Source organism: Leucopleurus acutus (genome assembly GCF_964270905.1).
Source record: "Leucopleurus acutus genome assembly, chromosome: 1".
NCBI classification, from domain to species: domain Eukaryota; kingdom Metazoa; phylum Chordata; class Mammalia; order Artiodactyla; family Delphinidae; genus Leucopleurus; species Leucopleurus acutus.
The window spans coordinates 179,071,234-179,091,406 of NC_139142.1; the positions used below are offsets into that span (position 1 = coordinate 179,071,234).

General features: G+C 42.9%; 1 protein-coding gene across 1 annotated transcript in view; it reads right to left on the reverse strand.

Moving 5' to 3' along the window:
• The window catches only part of PRKCQ (protein kinase C theta), a 155,957-nt gene that overhangs the window by 71,934 nt on the left and 63,850 nt on the right, over positions 1–20,173 (reverse strand). Inside the window, exons 5-12 of the mRNA XM_082848914.1 lie at positions 19,118–19,344; positions 17,390–17,421; positions 17,208–17,293; positions 14,086–14,215; positions 10,070–10,179; positions 9,173–9,290; positions 7,445–7,605; positions 3,687–3,860 (exon numbers count right to left, since the gene is read on the reverse strand). Of these exons, the coding sequence (XP_082705040.1) occupies positions 3,687–3,860; positions 7,445–7,605; positions 9,173–9,290; positions 10,070–10,179; positions 14,086–14,215; positions 17,208–17,293; positions 17,390–17,421; positions 19,118–19,344 (1,038 nt within the window). The remainder of the gene's footprint in view (positions 1–3,686; positions 3,861–7,444; positions 7,606–9,172; positions 9,291–10,069; positions 10,180–14,085; positions 14,216–17,207; positions 17,294–17,389; positions 17,422–19,117; positions 19,345–20,173) is intronic.

The following is a 20,173-nucleotide window of genomic DNA, read 5'->3' on the forward strand; positions in this document are numbered from 1 at the left end:
TGCAAAAATCCTCAACAAAATATAAACAAACCAAATTGAACAATATATTAGAAGAGTCATACACCATGATCAAGTGGGATTTATCCCAGAGATGCAAGGATGGTTCAATAGCTACAGATCAGTCAACGTGATACACCATATTAACAAAACGAAGGACAAAAAACATATCATCTCAATAGATAACAGAAAAAGCATTTAAAAAAATTTAACATCCATTCATGATAAAAACTCTTATCAAAGTGGGTATAGAAGGAATACACTTCAACATATTTAGTGAAGGCCATATGTGACAAACACAGCTAACAACTTATTCCATAGTGAAGAGCTGAAAGCTTTTCTTCTAATATCAGGAAAAAGACAAGGATTCCAACTCTCACCACTTATATTCAAGATAGTATTGGAAGTCCTAGCCGTAGCAATCAGACAAGAAAACGAAAGATACCCAAATTGGAAAAAAGAAAGTAAAACTGTCACTATTTGCAGATGACATGATACTATACATAGAAAACCATAAAGAAACTGTGAAAAAACTAATATTAGACCGTATAAAGTTGCAGGATACAAAACTTATATGCAGAAATGTGTTGCATTTCTGTATACTGCGTAAAGAGAAGGTACGAAAACAATCCCATTTACAGTTGCATCAGAAAAGAATAAAATACCTAGGAATTAATTTAACTAAAGACGTGAAAGACCTGTAGTCTGAAAACTAAAAGATACTGATGTAGAAGATTCAAGATGATACAAAGAAATGAGGAAGGATATCCTGTGTTCATGGATTAGAATACTTAATATCCTTAAAATGTCCATACTACGGAAAACAATCTACAGATTTAATGCAATACCTATCACAATACCCACAGCATTTTTCACAGAACTAGAACAAATAATCCTAAAATTTGTATGGAACCACAAAAGACCCCAAAGAGCCAAAGAAATCTTTGCTTTGTTAAGCAAGTCACATATGCTTGGAATCCTCGTTGTTATATAAGTTAAACCAAATTCTAAAAAATAAGCAAGCAGACAAAATAATCCAGAAGTAAAGCCCTTTCCCAACTGACTACATTAAAAAATTACCCAGAGGAAATCATGATTCATATCGACTGCTGCTGTTTACACTCACTTGTGGCACTTGGTTATTTTGTTTGACATACAAGGTTTAAAGAACAAATCAGTACTATTAAGTATAAAATAAGTTACAAGGATATATTGTACAACACAGGGAATCTAGCCAATGTTTTATAATACGTATAAATGGAGTATAACCTTTAAAAATTATGAATCACTATATTGTACACCTATAGCATAATATTGTACAGCAACTATACTTCAATAAAAAATGAATAAAATTAAAAAATCAGGACATCTCAAATCAGGGTACTTCAGAAAGTATAATGTAAGCTTTGCCTCTCCCTGCCCCCCCATCTCTTATTTCTAAAAGGACTCAATTCCTTGAAATCTAAGTAGTGAGACAGTCATTTTTACATTTGATATGTACATTCTCTGACACTTTTTCTCACGCATTTACTTTTCTGGTTTTGGTAAAGCATTACATAGGCTTGAAAGAAGCAAACTCTGCCTGAGGCTCTAACTGACAATCAGAGAAGGAAACATACCTATTTTCTGCAAAGTGGGATTCACAACAGCCTTCCCTACACGGTACGAAAACAATGATACAAACAAATATATAGAAACAGCAGGGAAAGGTGCCGAGTGAAACTTGATTACATAATGCCCCTAGAAGCCTGGTCTGAGGTGTATTTAGTATTTTGATAAAAGTCCCACAATATTTCAAGAGGGAAAAATGAGACTGTAACTAACCACAGCAAATCTAGAACACAGACCAGGAGAGTGGGACAGAGTTGCTTACTTTGTCTTCCAGTAAAATATCTGCACCATCCCAGACCAGCAGATATTTACGATCTCCAGGAGGAAATTTCTAGCAGGAAATCTTTCTAACCCTCCTTATCAGAAATTCCAAACTCCTTCCTGCTGGAAAACATAAGCCTACTTTTAAAGAGCTTATCATAATCCCTTTATTCCTTCATGCCTTCTTGTAGCCCCTATACCTCTGCTGTCCAAGACCCTTTCTGCCTATTCTAATTTCTATTCAAATTCTACTTTCTAGTTTTCTCAGCTCTGGTGCTTAGAGTCTGCATTCTGCAATTAATATTACTCACCACTGTTAGAAGTGTCATTCTTGCCTCTTTACTTTTTTATAGTATGAAATTCTCCAGGTCAGGAACTGTATTCGCTCTATATCCTTCACAATGCTTTGAATACAGTCTGTGATCATTGAGTGCTTTTTCATGGTCTGGTTTCTCTCTATTTTAGCCAAGTATATTTATTCATTTATTCCCGAATTAAACACTTGCTGAGAAGCTACTGGGAGCTGGAGAAGTGGTGATGAAACCCCTAGTGACCGTCCACATTTTCTGGCTGACTCCCAGTTTCCCCACTAACGCCTCCTGTGGCTGGAGGCATCTTGAGGTCCTCGGTTACTTGTCCTAAGGTAGGACATTCTCATCAAGGCTTGAAAGAGAACAAGAGAAAAACTCCTCATGTTCTTTGGACCTTAACCATATGGCTCCACATGGGTCTGCTGATTATTCTAGGCTACATACATAGGGATATAGGGTCAAGTAGGGTAGAAAAATAAAAAGAGAAAATCATTATGTTTGTGCAGGAAGACTGAACTACAAGGATGTTCATTTCAGTGTTATTCGAATCAGAACAAAATTTAGAAGTAGCGTAATTAGATAAATTGTAGAAGAATACCCACAGATGTGAGGAAATGTAGAGAGTGTTGAAAATGCAAGTTACAGAACAGGAGGTATTTCCAGTAGGTCATTATTTTTACCTTTAAAAATCTAATGGGGGAAAAATCTAGAAGGATAAACTTAGAAGTATTAACGGTGAGTATACCCAAGTGATGGGATTACATATGATTTGCTTCTCTGAGCATATAAGCACTTTCCAAATTTTCTAAAATGATCTCTGAGCATATAAACACTTTCCAAATTTTCTAAAATCAATTTTCTAAAAATGATTTCTTCTCTGAGCATATAAGCACTTTCCAAATTTTCTAAAATCAATTTTCTAAAATGATTTCTTCTCTGAGCATATAACCACTTTCCAAATTTTCTAAAATGAGTCAAAAACGAATTTTTTTTTTTAATTTTAAGGAAAAAGGAGATCAGGAGGAGAATTCTCCCAGAAGAGACACTTCTGACAAAATTCACCCTTTTACCACAATGCTCAGGGCCTCACTGATGAAGCCCGCTCTAAAGGATGATCTTCTACTGGCCTTAGAAAGGAAAATAACAGTGCACACAGGTTTTGATCTATTTTTCCAACTTTCATCTCTTCAAATACACATATGGTAGATGAATAAACAGATGTCACTTTTTCCCTCTCACAAAGCACTGCCTTGTTAAGCGAGTCACATACTGCTTATATAAGTTAAACCAAGTTCTAAAAAACAAACAAATCCAGGAGTAAGGCCCTTTCCCGATCAACTACATTAAAAAATTCTAAGTAATATTTCAGTGGTGTTTAGCGCAGAAGAAACTTATTTGGATGGATGGAAGAAATATACGGAGAGAGTATCCCATGTCTCCAGATGAGGGCTGCCAGGAGCACCCAGATTTACTGGGGTGAGAGGTAGAGATGAAGGACAGCCTTACCTTGGTCTGGAACGTACAGAACATGTGCGTTAAGAACGGATGCTCCCAGGCCAAGGAGAGAACTCTCTTCTCTACCATTGTACACTCCACGTCGTCGTCCATCAAAACCACATCTTTCTTTAAGGCTTTTATTGCGAAAAATTGATTGGTTTTCTTGAACTCCGCTAGGAAGACCTAGAGGGAAGGGGAAGACACTTTATTTTAGAATTTGGATTCACGCTCATTAAAGAAGAGTCACGAAGTCCTGAGAGAGATGTATTGGGTGAGAAAAGACGACTTCTCCAATCCTCCTCCACCCTCTTTATGGAGACAAATAGAGCTTCACAGGTGTGGGATGATACAGAACGGTTTCATCCTCTCTCTACCTTTCAAAGGGTTTCACAAAACTATGGTGCAATGGGATGGGTTATTCTCAGCCACTGAGAAATTCTATTTAAAAAAGTGTGCCCTGTCTACCCAGGGACCTGAGTAAGTTTATAAAACCATTCAGAGGCAAATATGTATTGAAGGAAGCAGCAGCAAGTAGTGGAAGGAGGACTTGATTGTTCTTGAAGTATCACTGAAAATGAGCATAAAACCTTACTCTAAGTTTTACCCACTTTTTCAAGGCAAAAAAAGAATATGTGAGGAATTGAGCTTTCCTGATGTGCTTATAGAATGCACAGCATTTCCTCTGATGGCACAGACACTAATATTATCTTCAAGACCTACTATGTGTCAGACATTCTGCTATGTGCTTCACATGTGCTATCTAATTTTAGTATCTATTTAATTCTTAGCTCAGAACACTCTGCAACACAGATAGATAGTAATAATTTTAAAGAACTAGGCTCAAAGGGTAACTTTCTCAAATTCATGGAGCTACTCAGTGGGAAATCTGACTCCAAAGTTTACTTTTTCCACTTGATTTCATGAATCTTATAAGAAAGGACACCAGATGGCATGTAATGGAGAGTTTCACCAACTTTCACTTTTGCAAATGATGCAGCCACAGACGATTGACAGGAGTGAGGACATGGCATTTGGAGACAGAAAACCCCAGCTCAGGCCTCATTTCACAGATACTTACTAGCTGTGGGAATGTGGGCAAATTAACCTCCCTGGGCTGCTTCAGTTCCCGAATGTGTAAAAGCGGTAACTATCAACACACCGCTGACTTACAGGACTGTTGTGAAAGTCAAATACCAGGTGGTAAAGTGATTTGTGAACTGTAAAATGCTTTCTAAATGACAGTTACTGGAATCTAAGAAACAAAACAAATGGATGTATATGACAAAACAGAAAGTGACTCACAGATATAGAGAACAAACTAGTGGTTACCAGTGGGAAGAGGGGAAGGGGGAGGGGCAATATAGGGGTATAGGATTAAGAGATACAAACTACTATGCATAAAATAAGCAACAGGGATATATTGTATAGTACAGGGAAATACAGCCATTATTTTGTAATAACTTTAAATGGAGTATAATCTATAAAACTACTGAATCATTATGTTATACATCTGACACTAATATTGTAAATCAACTATACTTAAAAAAAAAAACCACTTGCCATTTGCTTCTTTTAGTGACTTTTAGGGATTGTTGACGTTAATGATGTTACACCAATAGTGAAAATGCACGTGTCTGTGTTTAAAATAATACAGTGCAGACACATAACTGTGGGGTAGCTGGCTTGATAGAGGGGGTAGAGCTTAGATGAGAATTCAGGCAAATGGATGATGTACATACATATCCCCAGAAAACATGCAATTTGTTCTCCTGGGCCTAAAATCGATGGAGAACCAGAATACAGAGGCTACCATTTTGATGAGGAACCATACTTCCCATATAGAGTGAAAAGAAAAAAGAAAGACAAGTTTGAGTATTCCTAGTGTTGGAAGAAAAGGAGATATGGCTGCCCCTTTTTGCTCTGGTGCTTCATCCCCCTGTCCTTGGGCCCCAAGGTGCAGCCCCCTCAGAGTGCAGGGATCCGGGGTCCTGATGGTGAGGGGCTTACTGCTTTGGACACAGAGCAGAGGATACCTGAAGCTCTCAGCTGTCCCTTGGGTTATTTACTAAGGCATCTAGGTTTAACTTAATGTCTTCTTAACTTTGTTGAAAAGTAAAATCCACACGGGAACAAAGAAAAGCTTTTCTTTAACAATTAAAAGTCCCCTTTTGGTAATTGCTTCTTTCAATAAAACATCCCCAAATCAGCCATAAACTAAGAAGCTGGGAAAAAAGCCATTTCCATCTCTATAATGTGCTTTCAGTTTTTGGAAACAGGTTATAAACTGCACATTAATTGATGCTAAATTTTAATGAAGACTGGCTGTAAAATTGCCTCTTACACTCAGATTAACACCAGACGAGCCTGCTACGGTTCATGTTATCGTGGAAACAAGATAAACGAATTAATGGATATCAGCTACAGTTTGTAGGGCAGAGTGGATTTTGCCGAAGGCAATGCCTTGGTATTATATAGAAACCCCAACTGCAGCACAATGTCCTTCAGCTATGGCAATACCCAGTTACATTATTATTAAATAAACTGGGTAAGTTTTGCAGCCAAAGTCTAGTGAGCAGGTGCTGAGCACAATGCTGGTCTTGGCTGCACAAATTCATGGAACAGTAGCCTTCAGCTAAAACTTTCCTAGACGTTGCATCCAATCTAAATATAAAACAACTGAGAGTTCCATTAATACACGTGGTATCCTTAATATCCAAAATAACCTAAAAGCCTATATTCCATGACATCCCTCTTTACAATCACTGGCTTGAAAATCTCCTCTTGTCACTGAGAGCTGATTATAATTTCTTCCATTATGTCTCCTTCCTCCTCTCCTTGCCCTCTGTGACTGACTAATGGCCCATAACCTGAGTGAGTGGCAGGAAGAATTTAGAGGAGGGACTTCCTCTGTGGAACTTTTCCTAAGACGCTCAAGCTAGGGCCGTGTTCTGGGCTGAACTGTGTCCCTTCCAAAGAACTGATATGTTGGAGTCCTAAACCCCAGCAGCTCAGAGTGAGACCATATTTGGAGACAGGGTGCTTACAGAGATAATTATGTTAAAATGAGGTCATTAGGGTGGGTCCTAATCCAATATGACTGGTGTCCTCATAAGCAGAGGGTGTTAGGACACAGACATGCACACAGGAATGGCCATGTGAGGACAGAGGGAGAAGACAGCGTGGACACCCAGGAGAGAGGCCTCAGGAGAAACAGCCCTGTCCACACCTTGATCTTGGACTTCCAGCCTCTAGAACTAGAAGAACTAAATTTCTGTTGTTGAAGTCTCCCCATCTGTGGTATTTTGTTACAGTAGCCCTAGCAAACGAAAACAAGGCTGAGGACATTTGGTAGAGAAGAAATCATACAGAAGGTAAAAACCACACTCCAGGTTTGAGAAAGGAACAACACAACAACAAAAAAACCACCAATGAAACAAACATATCTGTGAAACAGGAACCGGCTGAGGCACCTTCTCATTTCTTTGGTGTCCAAAGACACCAAACACACAAGCTCGTGGGACGAACACCTTCCAAGTGAAATGGCTTGAATCGTTGTTCCCGGGAAGCAGAGGCTGCTAGTCCCCAGAGCTCCCCGGGTCCCTATTTATTCAGATGTCTCTCTGCCCTCTAACATACATCACATCACATGACAGTTCCTGACCAGGAATGCGCTCTCTGCACACCCACGTATGGTTCAGTTCCACTGGCCAGATCTGCTCTTCAATTTCTGGAAGTTGGGCCACAGAATTCTACACACAATATCATACCTTGCCAAAACTTCCTTTCCCCAACATTTTGTGCAAGGTAAAATCCTCGATTTTTAATTTCATACGTAGAGATGGTCTTTCTACGTTAAGTTCAGGTTCTGGACGATGGCCTATTTTCTCCATCTCATCCAAGGGAGACTCCCAGGAGATCCCCTGAGGCTCTGAAAATGGCAAATCAGTGGTTAAAAGGAAATAAGGAACAGCGGAAGGTCGTCCTAGCTACTTTGAGAACACGCTTGCTTTTCCACATCCCATTCTGAAGCTCCATTCAGAGCGATGCAGAAAGGGGTGCCTGCAGGGCAAAAGCAGCACCTCCTGCCTGGGAGCCTGGTGTCTGGGGGATGGACTGTGTCTCTTTATGCAACAGACTGGGGAAAATATCAAGTTAAGAAACATTCCAATCAGCAAAAGACCATCTATGCAACAGGAATGAGCACCTTTGATAACGCCGGATCACAGACAAATAGGGATTTTAACCAAATTGGAGGGAAAATGGTTCTCCGTTGCTTGCGTGGCTCATAGGCACAGTGGCGTCAGTTTCTGTGACCGACCACGTGGGGACGAAGAAATGGATAGCAGATCGTTAAAGATCTGAAATGCATCGTTCGCCACAGTCTTCGAGTCAAGATGCTACCTACCTTGATCATGTCTGAGACACACGGTCTACTCCTCTGCCCGGAGACCCTTCCCAAATCTAATCCAAACCCTTCTTTAAAAAATTTTCAGGACAATTTATTCCTCACCCTCCTGCCAGAGAAGGTGTAGAAAAACGTTTTTGGAGCCTTCCTCCGACCCCCTTATAACATTCCTTTCTTTTAAATTGAAATACATTGACATATCACATTGTGCTAATTTAAGGTGCATAACATGTTGATTGACACATTTATCTACTGTGATATCACGAGATAGTTAGCACCTGTATCACATCACATAATTATGTCTTTTTTTGTGGTTGGAATAATGACATTTATTTTCCGATCTCTAGGTTTATCTTTCGTATTCTGAGTCCAAGGAAAATAAGTATTTTATAATGTATGCTGAAAACTATTCAGAATCACATGGTCATATCCTCTCATGAAGGACCTTCAAAGAGGAGGCTGGATAAACTTCCATAACATCAGAAATGTTAAGGACATTAGGCTATTCTTCCCCTTTCTAATCTTTTTTTTTTTTTGAGTTTATTTATTTTATATAGCAGGTTCTTATTAGTTATCTATTTCATACATATTAGTGTATAGATGTCAATCCCAATCTCCCAATGCATCCCACCATGCCCCCGCTTTCCCCCCTTGGTGTCCATAATCCCCTTTCTAATCTTAAAATTTTCCAGAAAAGTCTCAAAGGTACAGAATAAGATGGTCAGTGGCATTCCTACCCTAGAGCTCTATGGAGGATTTATTTCTGTAAAACTGTTTAACCACGGCAGGGAGTAATGTTCTAAAATTCTAAGGAAAAGTTTGCAATTGTTTCCTCCAGAGATGCCGCATTTTCTTCTCCCACCTCAACCTCTCACCACCACCACCTGCTTATGAAGGTTTTCTAGTGGGGTATATTTCGGTTTTATAATACTTCTAAGAAGTAGGAGACTCTCTGTTGGTGGCTAGGTCTGTAATCTCGAACTAGAAAAGAATCGTTTATCAGGCCAGGTACGTGGAGAATTTAAATCCAGGGGACTCAGGTTAATCAAGGTGAATTACTGACGATTCTACGGTGGATCAGGGTAGCTACCTTTTTTCCCCGGTGCTGGTCCATACGGCAGCTTTGCTTCACCTTTTATGGAGCATGGGAGACCAATTTCAACTGGACCTTCTCTGAAGATGTGTTCAGAGTCTCTTAAGCAGCGAGCCTGGGTTACAAACAAAGAGTCAGACTACCCACCTACCCACCCACCCACCATTAACGGGACAGTGCAGCCTGCTGTCCATGGGCGTGAAAGCCATTTCAGATCCCTAAATGTGTAGGATAACCGAATCTCTCCCTCCCCCTGGCACTCTCTTAGGGATCCCATATCCTGTGGATGTCTATCATATTTTACGTACCAGCAGAACGTATTCGCTTCCTGCATACTTTTCTGGGGGCCAACTGGTTTATCCCATGCTATCCACATTATTCGGTCACAAATAAGAATCAAAGGCCAATGGATGGAAAAATAGCTTACGTAGGCAATGCCAAGTCTTAAAGAGGGTTTGTCCTTGGATGTGAGGATTCGGCATGCTAGTAAGTAGCAAGGCAAAAGTTGCCTTGGACTCAGTGTTTTGAAGGCATTCTAGGGATGATTCTAGCAAATATGTTTTTTCCCCCAGGCTATTATATAGTTGTCATATACAGGTATAAAGCTGGCAATGACTCCTCAATAATTTTAATGAATTTATTTGTTTCTTCCCCTGCTCATTCCATGAAGAATTTAAGATCTTATAAAGATCCACACGATGCAAATGCATTAAATAAATAAGTATCTCATGCGGGGGATGTGGACACGAAGATGAAAGTCAGTGTCAAGGCAAGTACTCGGAAATGGAGTCCACGTCGCCCTGTAGAGCTGCTACAGAGCACAGAGCGAAGAGACTGGAATAGTCCTAGTTGAGCTGAAATTGTGGGAACTTGTCCCCTAAAAGCCGTTCCTACCTGTTGAGCGCTCTCGATCATTGCCAGTGCTTCAGCCATTAGCTTCTGGTTTATGCCACAAAGGTTGGCGACCTTTGTCTGGCATCTGTGATGTACGTTCATGCCACATGCTGAAAGGAAGAAAGCGACACCTTGAACAAGGGCAACAGAACCAACTTCCACGGACTCTGCACGTGATCTGTTTTAGGTGCATGTATGCCCAAGGAATCACTGGCAAATCCCCGGCGCCATCTTCCCAGCAGAGGGAGACACTGAAGGCAAACAGACCAGGGCAGGGCTTTTACGATGCCACCGCACATTCACCTCTGATTCCCTGAGACCTTCACCCACACACCAGATGCTCCTCAGCGTGCTGCTGGGAAGTGACTTCCGCTCAAGGCAGAACCAGAGCCTGTGGATGGGGAGGAAGGCTGCTCCCAGAATGCATGTCCACTGTGCCATCGCTGAGAGTGAAAAACTGAGGTTGGCTCTTATTCCAGGGATGATCCCAGCAAATAAGTTGGTGGTAATGTGGAATGCTGGGTGGAAGGTCATTCACTGCCACTTAGACTGGGGTCCAAGCATCCCCTTTCCCACGTGGGCTGCGAGAGGCTTCTCCACCCTCTAGGCTGAAGCCTAGGGTACAGCCTCCGTCGAAATGGAAATTGAGACAGTGGGGTGGTCTGTGCATATGTGAGAGGCGGGGGTGAAAGGAAGGAAAGTGTCCGGAGACCGTGTTCTCACCACATGGGAGAGTTGGGCTACTTGAACTAAATGATCTGTATAGGCTTCTAGCTCTGAGACCTACGATGCTGGAGGAGTATCCTGATCCATTAGTCCTAAAAACAGCACGACCGTGCTGTGACTGTGGGAGCCTTCTTGTACTGGGGGTCGGGCACCTGTGTGTCTGTGTAAAGACAATATCGCTTCATGTCATTAGTCTTAGAAAAATGCAAATTCTGCTTATGAAACATCACCGTTATGCCAAAAAACAAGGTACCAAAGATTTCCCAACACCAGCAGATAGAACTCTGATCTCACGTCCTGCTAGGTTCTATAAAGGTATATCAACAGGGATTGTTACAGTGGAATTAGGCAGAAGATATAAAATCATGCCATTTTAATCTTCTTACCTTATTACTTGCCCATTTGTGTGCAAAAACTTAGCACAGTGATTGGCCTCCAACAGGTGTTCACGAAAGACAACTTTTCTTTCATCTTTATTATTTACTACAATAAAATATTCTTGAAATATTTAGGTGAAATTTTAGCCATCTTCACCTTTAGTTTTCACTAAACAGTTCATAACAAGACAAAACAGCATTTTCTAGCAGGTAAGCATAAACTATTACTCATCCCAGTATGAAGTCATAAAAATCCACCTGAAGTGGAACCTTTAATATAGTAGAGGTGCTGCTCATAATGGCTTCTGCCCTCTGAACTCTGCCTCGTTAGCTTGACTCCTCCTGGGCTCCCGGATGCAGGTTTTACGCTGGGCGGCCCCATTTACTACTTATTTACTGCAAGGTAGAGCGAGGTCTGTAGCGAGCATCGAGCACCTTGCTCTTTTTTTTTTTTTAACGTCTTTATTGGGCTATAATTGCTTTACAGCGGTGCGTTAGTTTCTGCTTTACAACAAAGTGAATCAGTTATACATACACATATGTTCCCATATCTCTTCCCTCTTGCGTCTCCCTCCCTCCCACCCTCCCTATTTGTAATGAGGTGGATGGACCTAGAGTCTGTCATACAGAGTGAAGTTAGTCAGAAAGAGAAAGACAAATACCGTATGCTAACACATGTATATGGAATTCAAGAAAAAAAAGTCATGAAGAACCTGGGGGTAGGACAGGAATAAAGACACAGACCTACTGGAGAACGGACTTGAGGATATGGGGAGGGGCACCTTGCTCTTTAAAACTGTAGCGGATCTAAGCTCCTCTCTGCTGTGCCGTGAAGAGAGGCCCCGTGCCCACTAGGATCACAACGTCCTAAGTCTGTTACTAACCTAGCAGGTGATAACTGGACCTCGGTGAGTGCAAACAGTCCCTCCAGATGACTACTTTCATGGCAATTTCAGTGGTGAGAGAAAGGAGACAGGGTCAGGAGGAGTGGGGGCCCTACTTAGGAAGGAGGCTCACAGGAGAGTAAGAAGAGAGAGTGAGGAAGAGGCGGGGAGAGACCCAGGGGAGAGAGTGAGAGGCGGAGATGCAGATGAGGGTATGGTGGGGGGGGCAGACAGCGCCCAGCCTCTCGGGGTTCCAGGGAGTGACTTGGGGAAGGAGAGGGGGGAGGAGAGGGGAGAGGAAGGGGAGAAGAGAAGAGAGGGAGTAGGGTTAAGGAAGCACAGGAGGACAGGGAATGAGGAAAGAGAATGGAATGAAGAAGGTATGTTCGAAAAGGACAGAACCCAGCAGGGCGTGGTGGAACAATGCCAAGGAATCCTGGAAGTTCTGAGCTCAGAGGCACAACCGTGCTGTTGGGACCAGCTCGGCCTCTGCAGGTGGGGCGCCTGGGCTCCAGGGAAAGAAAACCCGACGAGTGAGAGTATCACAGGAACAGGGGTGCCAGCAGACGGGGATCTGATTATTCCTGTCCGTTTGTCCCCGCAGAACACTCCAATATTACCTGTTGCCTACGACTCTTAAAGACACTCTATACAACGCCCAGCCCACCCACCCACGGACTCTTAAACAGGTGTAGAGAGGAAAGTGCGTGGTGGTACTTTGGGTGATGGAGGGACTGTTCAGGTGAATTTTGACTACCTGTGGGTTTGCCTCCAGTAATGATTTGGAGACCTAACCCCTCCCGCCTCCATTAAGATGTCACTCCAGGCTCCACCAGACACGTGGATGCAACTGGGATGAGGACAGGCAGGCAGCTAAGGGTGATCTTCCTCCTTAGGTCGACGCCCTTTATCACTTAAAAGATACAACACGCATTAGCCAGTGGCATAAGTTAAGATGGGGCTGCCCAGAAAAAATAAAGTGGCTTCTGTGTTTAATCAATATCCTATGATAAACCATAATGGAAAAGAATATATAGTAAAAAAGAATGTATATATATGGATATAATATATATATACACACACATATATAATGTATATATATATATGTGTGTATAACTGAATCACTTTGTTGTACAGCAGTAATTAACACAGCATTGTAAATCAACTATACTTCATTAAAAAAATTTTTTTAAATAAAACAAAATACAAAGGTCCCTGCTGAGCGAGGCACCTCTGTTTTGAATGTTATCTGGGCTCTGTCCTCCCCTCAGCTGCACTCCTAAGGGCAGAAGTACTTTGTTAGTTCTTGTTGGACTTTTTCCTCCCTACCCCCTAATCCTGGCATAATAGCGTCTCAGTTTCTATAAAGGTTTTTGCCTTCGCAGCCTGGACTTTCAGAGAGAGAGAGAGCTCTTGTGCTTTTTCTCAGGGTCCGGCTGAATAACTCCACGGTGGAGGGCAGCAGGCTCGGGCTCTGCTCTCAGGCCGTCAGCATCAGAGCTGGGCCTCTTCCCGTGCACGTGGAGTTCACAGCACGCTTTGGGGACAGGCTCGCCAGCTTAAGTCAGGCAGTTTTCTGCACAGGACTAACCAGCAGCGAAACAGACGTGCCAGGCTCGCTCCCTCACGGAGCCACAGACAGAATCGCACTCGCTGGTGCTAAGGAGAGCGGCAGGGGCAGGGCTGGGGCTGCGGAGGTCAGGAAGGGGCAGCTCCAGGGGAGGGAGCCAGTCAGAGGAGAATCAGGCAGGTACCACAGAAGGCATGGGGCCAGGGGCTGTGACATTTGACCTGGAAGACTGGGCACTTCTCTGGGAAACAAGGCATGGGGTGGAGACAGGTGGAAGGAAAAGAACAGCAGTGGCTTGTTATCGGGGAACTTCTCATTCAGGATCACGGGGCTCTTCCGGGCTGGACGGAGAAGCCAGTCACCTCCATCCTCCCCTCCGCCCCGCTCCCTGGTTCTCTCCATCAAAGCTGCAAATCCAGCCGCAGGGGGTTGCAGGGGGGCCACGCTCATTAAGCTCACCGTCACACTTGAGGCCTTGCCTCGCCAGGCCCCAGAGCAGGGTCCCACAGTGCTCACAGAAGGTGGGGCTCTTGTAATTGTAGACCTTAAATCTGTGTGGCATGTCGATTTTGAACCTCTCCTTGTGGAACTGAAAGGGAAAAAGAATGCGTGATGGTCGGTGTGTCCCCACTTCCCCACTTTTCACGTCTTAGCAGATACTTTAGCACAGTGAACAGAATAATAAAAACACTGCAGTGATGTTTATTAGAACCCATAATTTTTACTTGTCAAGCCTTATAGTCATGTCCAAAGAAGACAAGAAGCCGTTAGCTCTTCTAGGTCAAGGGCAAGGGGGCAAGTCTGCGGCCTTCCCACAGACGGGCTAAGATTTCAGGAAGAGGAGACCAGGGTTATTTATTTAAATGGGAGCTAAGTAAACGTACTTCCCTTCTTCTTTTTTTTTTTTTTTTTTTTTTTTTTTTATTGCGGTACGCGGGCCTCTCACTGTTGCGGCCTCTCCCATTGCGGAGCACAGGCTCCGGAAGCGCAGGCTCCGCGGCCATGGCTCACGGGCCCAGCCGCTCCACGGCATGTGGGATCTTCCCAGACTGGGGCACGAACCCGTGTCCCCTGCATCGGCAGGCAGACTCTCAACCACTGTGCCACCAGGGAAGCCCTTCCCTTCCTATTTTAATATAAATATTTCCTTTTCTCTTTTAACCTAGCGCTAGTGCTTTAACCTTTGGAAGATGTTATATAATGCCTCCTCTAGAGAAATCGGTTTATTAGTGTGGGAGCCCAAGGTGGGAAGGCTTTTCACACTGCTTATACATGAACTGAAGAGACAAGAGGTAGCTAACAGTTCTGCCAGGTGCTGTGATAGACACGTTAGACACGTCACGTGTTATCTTTTACATGTGTGATATCTCATACAACCCTCAAAATACCTCTTTTGAAGCAGCCTCTGTTAGCATCCTGCTTTGATAGGTGGGGAGATTCAGCACAGATAGGGCCAGACACTTGTCTAGGACACACAGCCATCAACTGAGCTGGGATATCTATGAGCCTGACAGTCCGAATCTGAGCCCATCCCCTCTTTCACCATTACTCTTCGCTCTCTCAAAATAAATGTGATGGTTTAAGGGATGGAGAGAAGGGAGATGACAGAGGGATGCTGATAGTAGATACAGTGAAGGTTTTCTTTTTTAAAGTGTTCTAGAGTTTAAATTCTCCCCTTTAATCAAACTTATTACATTAACAACAACAAAAAATCAGGCACTCTGATTCCTGGCAAGAATACCAATATTCTTGTGCAGTATAAAAAGTTTTCTTTACTTGAGACTTAAAGTCTCTACAAAAGTTTTTAATTAAACAATTTCTCTGAGAACATGTACAGTAAAGTGGCCTTATTTGTTAAAGGAATACATATTCTCATGGTGGCTTTCGGTCAGCATTTAGTCTTTAGAATGGCTACTTAGAATGGCTTAAAAGCTGCCCAGCACTTACTCGAGATATTTTCAACCAAGAAAAAGTGCCTTTCAGAACTCCTATTTCGTAGAAACTTTTCCACATAAATATGAACAAGTGATGTCAAGGTCCAGGCTAGGAGACTTCTACTTCAAATCCTGAACCCAAGTCCAAATGGTTCAAGATGTGTCTGTGAAAGACTACAGATCTGTACTTTCCAACACGACAGTCACTCACCCACATGGGCCAACACTTACAAGGTGTTGAAAAGATGTGCTGTAAGTGTAAAATACATACTGGATTACGACAACTTTGTATGAAAAAAAATGTAAAATATCTCAATTTTGTATATTGATTCTATCCTGAAATGATAATATTGGAGCAGATTGGGTTACATAAAGTATATCGTTAAGATGAATTCCACCTGTTGCTTTTTCCGGTCTTTAATGTGGCTACTTGAAAGTTTAAAATTTGACCTGTGGCTCTCATTCTAGTCCTACTGGACGTTAGCCATTGAAGTTCACAGTCATGCTTACAATTTGTGATTTTGCCAGGAAAGCTGAAGGCATCAGATAAAGGGAGCAGGCGGGCGGGATGAAAAGAGGCACTGTGATTTCAACGAACAAAAGCCTTAGTCTGGGAGACTGAGATCCGAATTCTAGTCTGCCAGGTGAAAGTGGCTGACCTTGGACAAACTACTTCAACCTCTTTGAGCCTTGGCAGGGTCACTCATAACAGGAGATTATCCCCTTCTGGCTCTAAATTTTAAAAGACATTCTACTCTGGAAAAACCCAAACGATCTGCTGTCTCTTTGCCTACCCCTTTGCTGGAGAAAATCACACACCCGGGAGATGGCTGCCCTCAAACTCAAATGGACTTGCAACTGTGCTTGGCAATCCTGCTGCTTTCCTTGAATCCCCTTGCCCTGCCATCTATGAGATAATTATTTTACAGCTCCTTCTTCCTCCTCAAAGACACTTGCTGCCTTCTTTCTTCCCCTAGTCCTCAGACTTCATCGAGGACCTAAGTCATCTAAGGGACGCTCCCTCATCCGTCCTTCCCCAAATCTACAAGCCTACCTTCATCTACAACCATCTCTCCAACTCCTTCCTGTCCGTCAGAGTTTCATGTCCATGTGGCTTTGGACCTCTTCCCTTCTTGCCAAGACTGACTGCTTTGGTTGCCTCTCTCTCTCTGCAGCTCCATCTGCCTCCCTCTCCCACAGAGTAAAGTCTAACTTGCCCCCAGATGATACATCTCTAAGTTCATTCTGAAAGAAATACTTGCCTCTCAATATAAGAATTACATATCTGTTACCCTCCCTTGTCAATGCTCACATCTGCATTTTATAACCATTGCCTCTACTCTTTAACTGTCACTTCTAGCTGTAGATGCCACAGGAGTCGTTCTCACATAATTGATCAGAACTATGCTTTCTGGCCACCTTTCTGTGATGTTTTTCTGGAAAAGGTAGAATCATTAAAATTCTTCTTGTGCTCTCTCATTCATCCCCTAGTTTTGGATCTCAGTAACCATCACCACTGGAGAGGGTGTGCAAGGAAAAATATAAGTATTCAAATTCAGGCATTAGGAACAAGAATTAGCGGGCTGTAAAATCTAATGTCAGGATAAAATCATCGTATTTCAGACAGAGAGGAATCTAGATCCGTACCATGGTTTCTCGGCTGTTGATAGCTGATCCCGTGCACTTCGCTATAACCTTATCGATACACTTCTTGTGAATTGCTGCATTACATTCTGAAAAGAAATGACTACAGCTTGAGATTTTCAGAAGTTAAGGGACAACTAAACGAAAAGAATGACGATAATACATAAGAAATCCTTCTGACTTACGTCGACACTGGTAGCCCTGTTTGTTCAGACCCCTGCAATAAAGCACATGTTTGAACATTTATACGGACCTTTGAGTCAACAGTAGTAGCAAAAACATTTAAAAGATGAACAAGATCCCATAGCTTTCTGCCATCACAGAGCATTTTCTGATCTGAAGCACTAGTCTATTATTAGCCAAGAGTGTTAACATGTGCTTTTATTTATTTATTTATTTTTTGCGGTACGCGGGCCTCTCACTGTTGTGGCCTCTCCCGTTGCGGAGCACAGGCTCCGGACGCGCAGGCTCAGCGGCCATGGCTCACGGGCCCAGCCGCTCCGCGGCATGTGGGATCTTCCCAGACCAGGGCACGAACCCACGTCCCCTGCATCGGCAGACGGACTCTCAACCACTGCGCCACCAGGGAAGCCCTGTGCTTTTATTTTAACCTGCTTTGTGAAAAGTCTGATAATTAGATAAATGAGGAGTTGTTGATTTCCCTCCCATTTGCATATTTTCCAAACAAACATGTAGAGATAAAAATGCCTGACCAAAAATGGATAAAGGCGGGGGGACTTCCCTGGTGGTTCAGTGGTAAAGAATCCACCTTCCCATACAGGGCACACGAGTTCGATCCCTGGTTGGGGAACTAAGATCCCACATGCCGCAGGGCAACTAAGCCCGTGCGCCACAACTACATAAGAGAAAACCCGCATGCCACAGCTACTGAGAAACCCGCACACTGCCGCAACTAGAGAAGCCCGTGTGCCGCAACGGAAGACCCTGCGTGCCTCAACAAAAGACCCCGCATGCCACAACTAAGACCCGATGCAGCCAAAAAAAGAAAAAATTTTTTAAATTAATATTAAAAAAATGGAACACGGGATCGTGGTAGCAAATTTCCACGTCTACGCTTAAAAATTCAATGTCTCGCTAAGCTCAGTACAGATAAGCAAAGATATCTACATTTATAACATTTTATTTTATAACATTTTATTCCCTCTTTCTGAGTATCTGAGAATATGTGCAGCTAATGAATTCTCAAGCTTAAGACCGAAGCCTGAGTAACATTCACTCTTAGAAAGGAAGGAGGTTCAAGTCGTTAGATGAAGACAGTTGATGGAAATCCACCAAAAGTCTACTTGACCTCTGGATACCCTGGTTACACAGGGGTTAAGGAGAGAACACCCCAGAAGAGGCGAGGAGGCTGAGGCCAGAGATAGGAGTCATTTCAAGTCTCCACTCCCCCACAGCCTTCGCTGTGTGTTTACTGAGGGTTGAACCAATCTCTCTGTTTGAGGGCTCTTAAGACACCCAAGAGCCTTGTAAACATTGAAACTCATTAGCTCCAACGGGCAAGTGTTGCCTTTTGCAGACATTAGTAGCAGCACGGTTGGGCTGTTGAGCGGGTGGCAGTTTTGGCTGTAAAACTGTGCTTACGATAAAGACCTCTCCTTCTTCTTTCCCTTCCCGCTCACCCCCATAAGCCTCCCATTTAATTGGAAACTGAAGTCCTTGGAACCTTTCCTAAGGAGGCTGGTTTCCTGGCTCTACAGGAGTTATATTATGAAAATATTCTAGAGAGTCACACCCTTTGAACCTTCTCCATCCAGGTGAGGCCACTGGAAACTCTCAGGTGGTACCTATTCCGGCACACTTCCCCAAGGTGGGGCATGCCAGACCTGGTGGATCGAGAAGAGGCGACAGAATGCATAACTTGAAGCTTGGAGTGCAATGCTGAGTTACCATACCAGACAAACTCATGGCAGACGGAGCAAAACGTGGGTTGTGGGAAAAAGGTGGCCGTGAACTCATGGCACTTGACGTGGTGGACCTTGGCCTGTTTGATGGCTCCTCGGCGCTGATGCAGAGCAAAGAAGCCTTCGTTCTCGAATTCACTCATGTCCTTTGTGTCTGCAGGAAGAGGACAGGGGACAGAGTGACATTCTGCCATATGACAGAGCCTGGGGGAGCGGGGCTGGGGGAGATGGGGAAGGGACAGAGACTGACGAGGAATGAGACAAGCATCGAGACCAGCAAACCCCAAGTGCTTCTTTTTTTTTTGAATTTTATTTTATTTATTTTTTACACAGCACATTCTTATTAGTTATCTATTTTATACATATTAGTGTATATATGTCAATACCAATCTCCCAATTCATCCTACCCCACCCCTCACTTTCCCCACTTGGTGTCCATACGTTTGTCCTCTACATCTGTGTCTCTATTTCTGCTTTGCAGATAGGTTCATCTGTACTATTTTTCTAGATTCCACATATATACGTTAATATACGATATTTGTTTTCCTCTGACTTACTTCACTCTGTATGACAGTCTCTAGGTCCATACGTGTCTCTACAAATGACCCAATTTCGTTCCTTTTTATCGCAGAGTAATATTCCATTGTATATCTTTATCCATTCATCTGTTGATGGGCATTCAGGTTGCTTCCATGACCTGGCTATTGTAAATAGTGCTGCAATGAACACTGGGGTGCATGTGTTTTTTTGAATTATGGTTTCCTCACGGTATATGCCCAGTAGTGGGATTGCTGGGTTGTATGGTAATTCTATTTTTAGTTTTTTAAGGAACCTCCATAGTGTTCGCCATAGTGGCTCTATCAATTTACATTCCCACCATAGCGCAAGAGGGTTCCCTTTTCTCCACACCCTCTCCAGCGTTTGTTGTTTGTAGGTTTTCTTTTTTTAAATTTTTTTGCTGATTTTTTTTAACATCTTTATTGGAGTATAATTGCTTTACAATCGAGTGTCAGTTTCTGCTTTATAACAAAGTGACTCAGCTATACA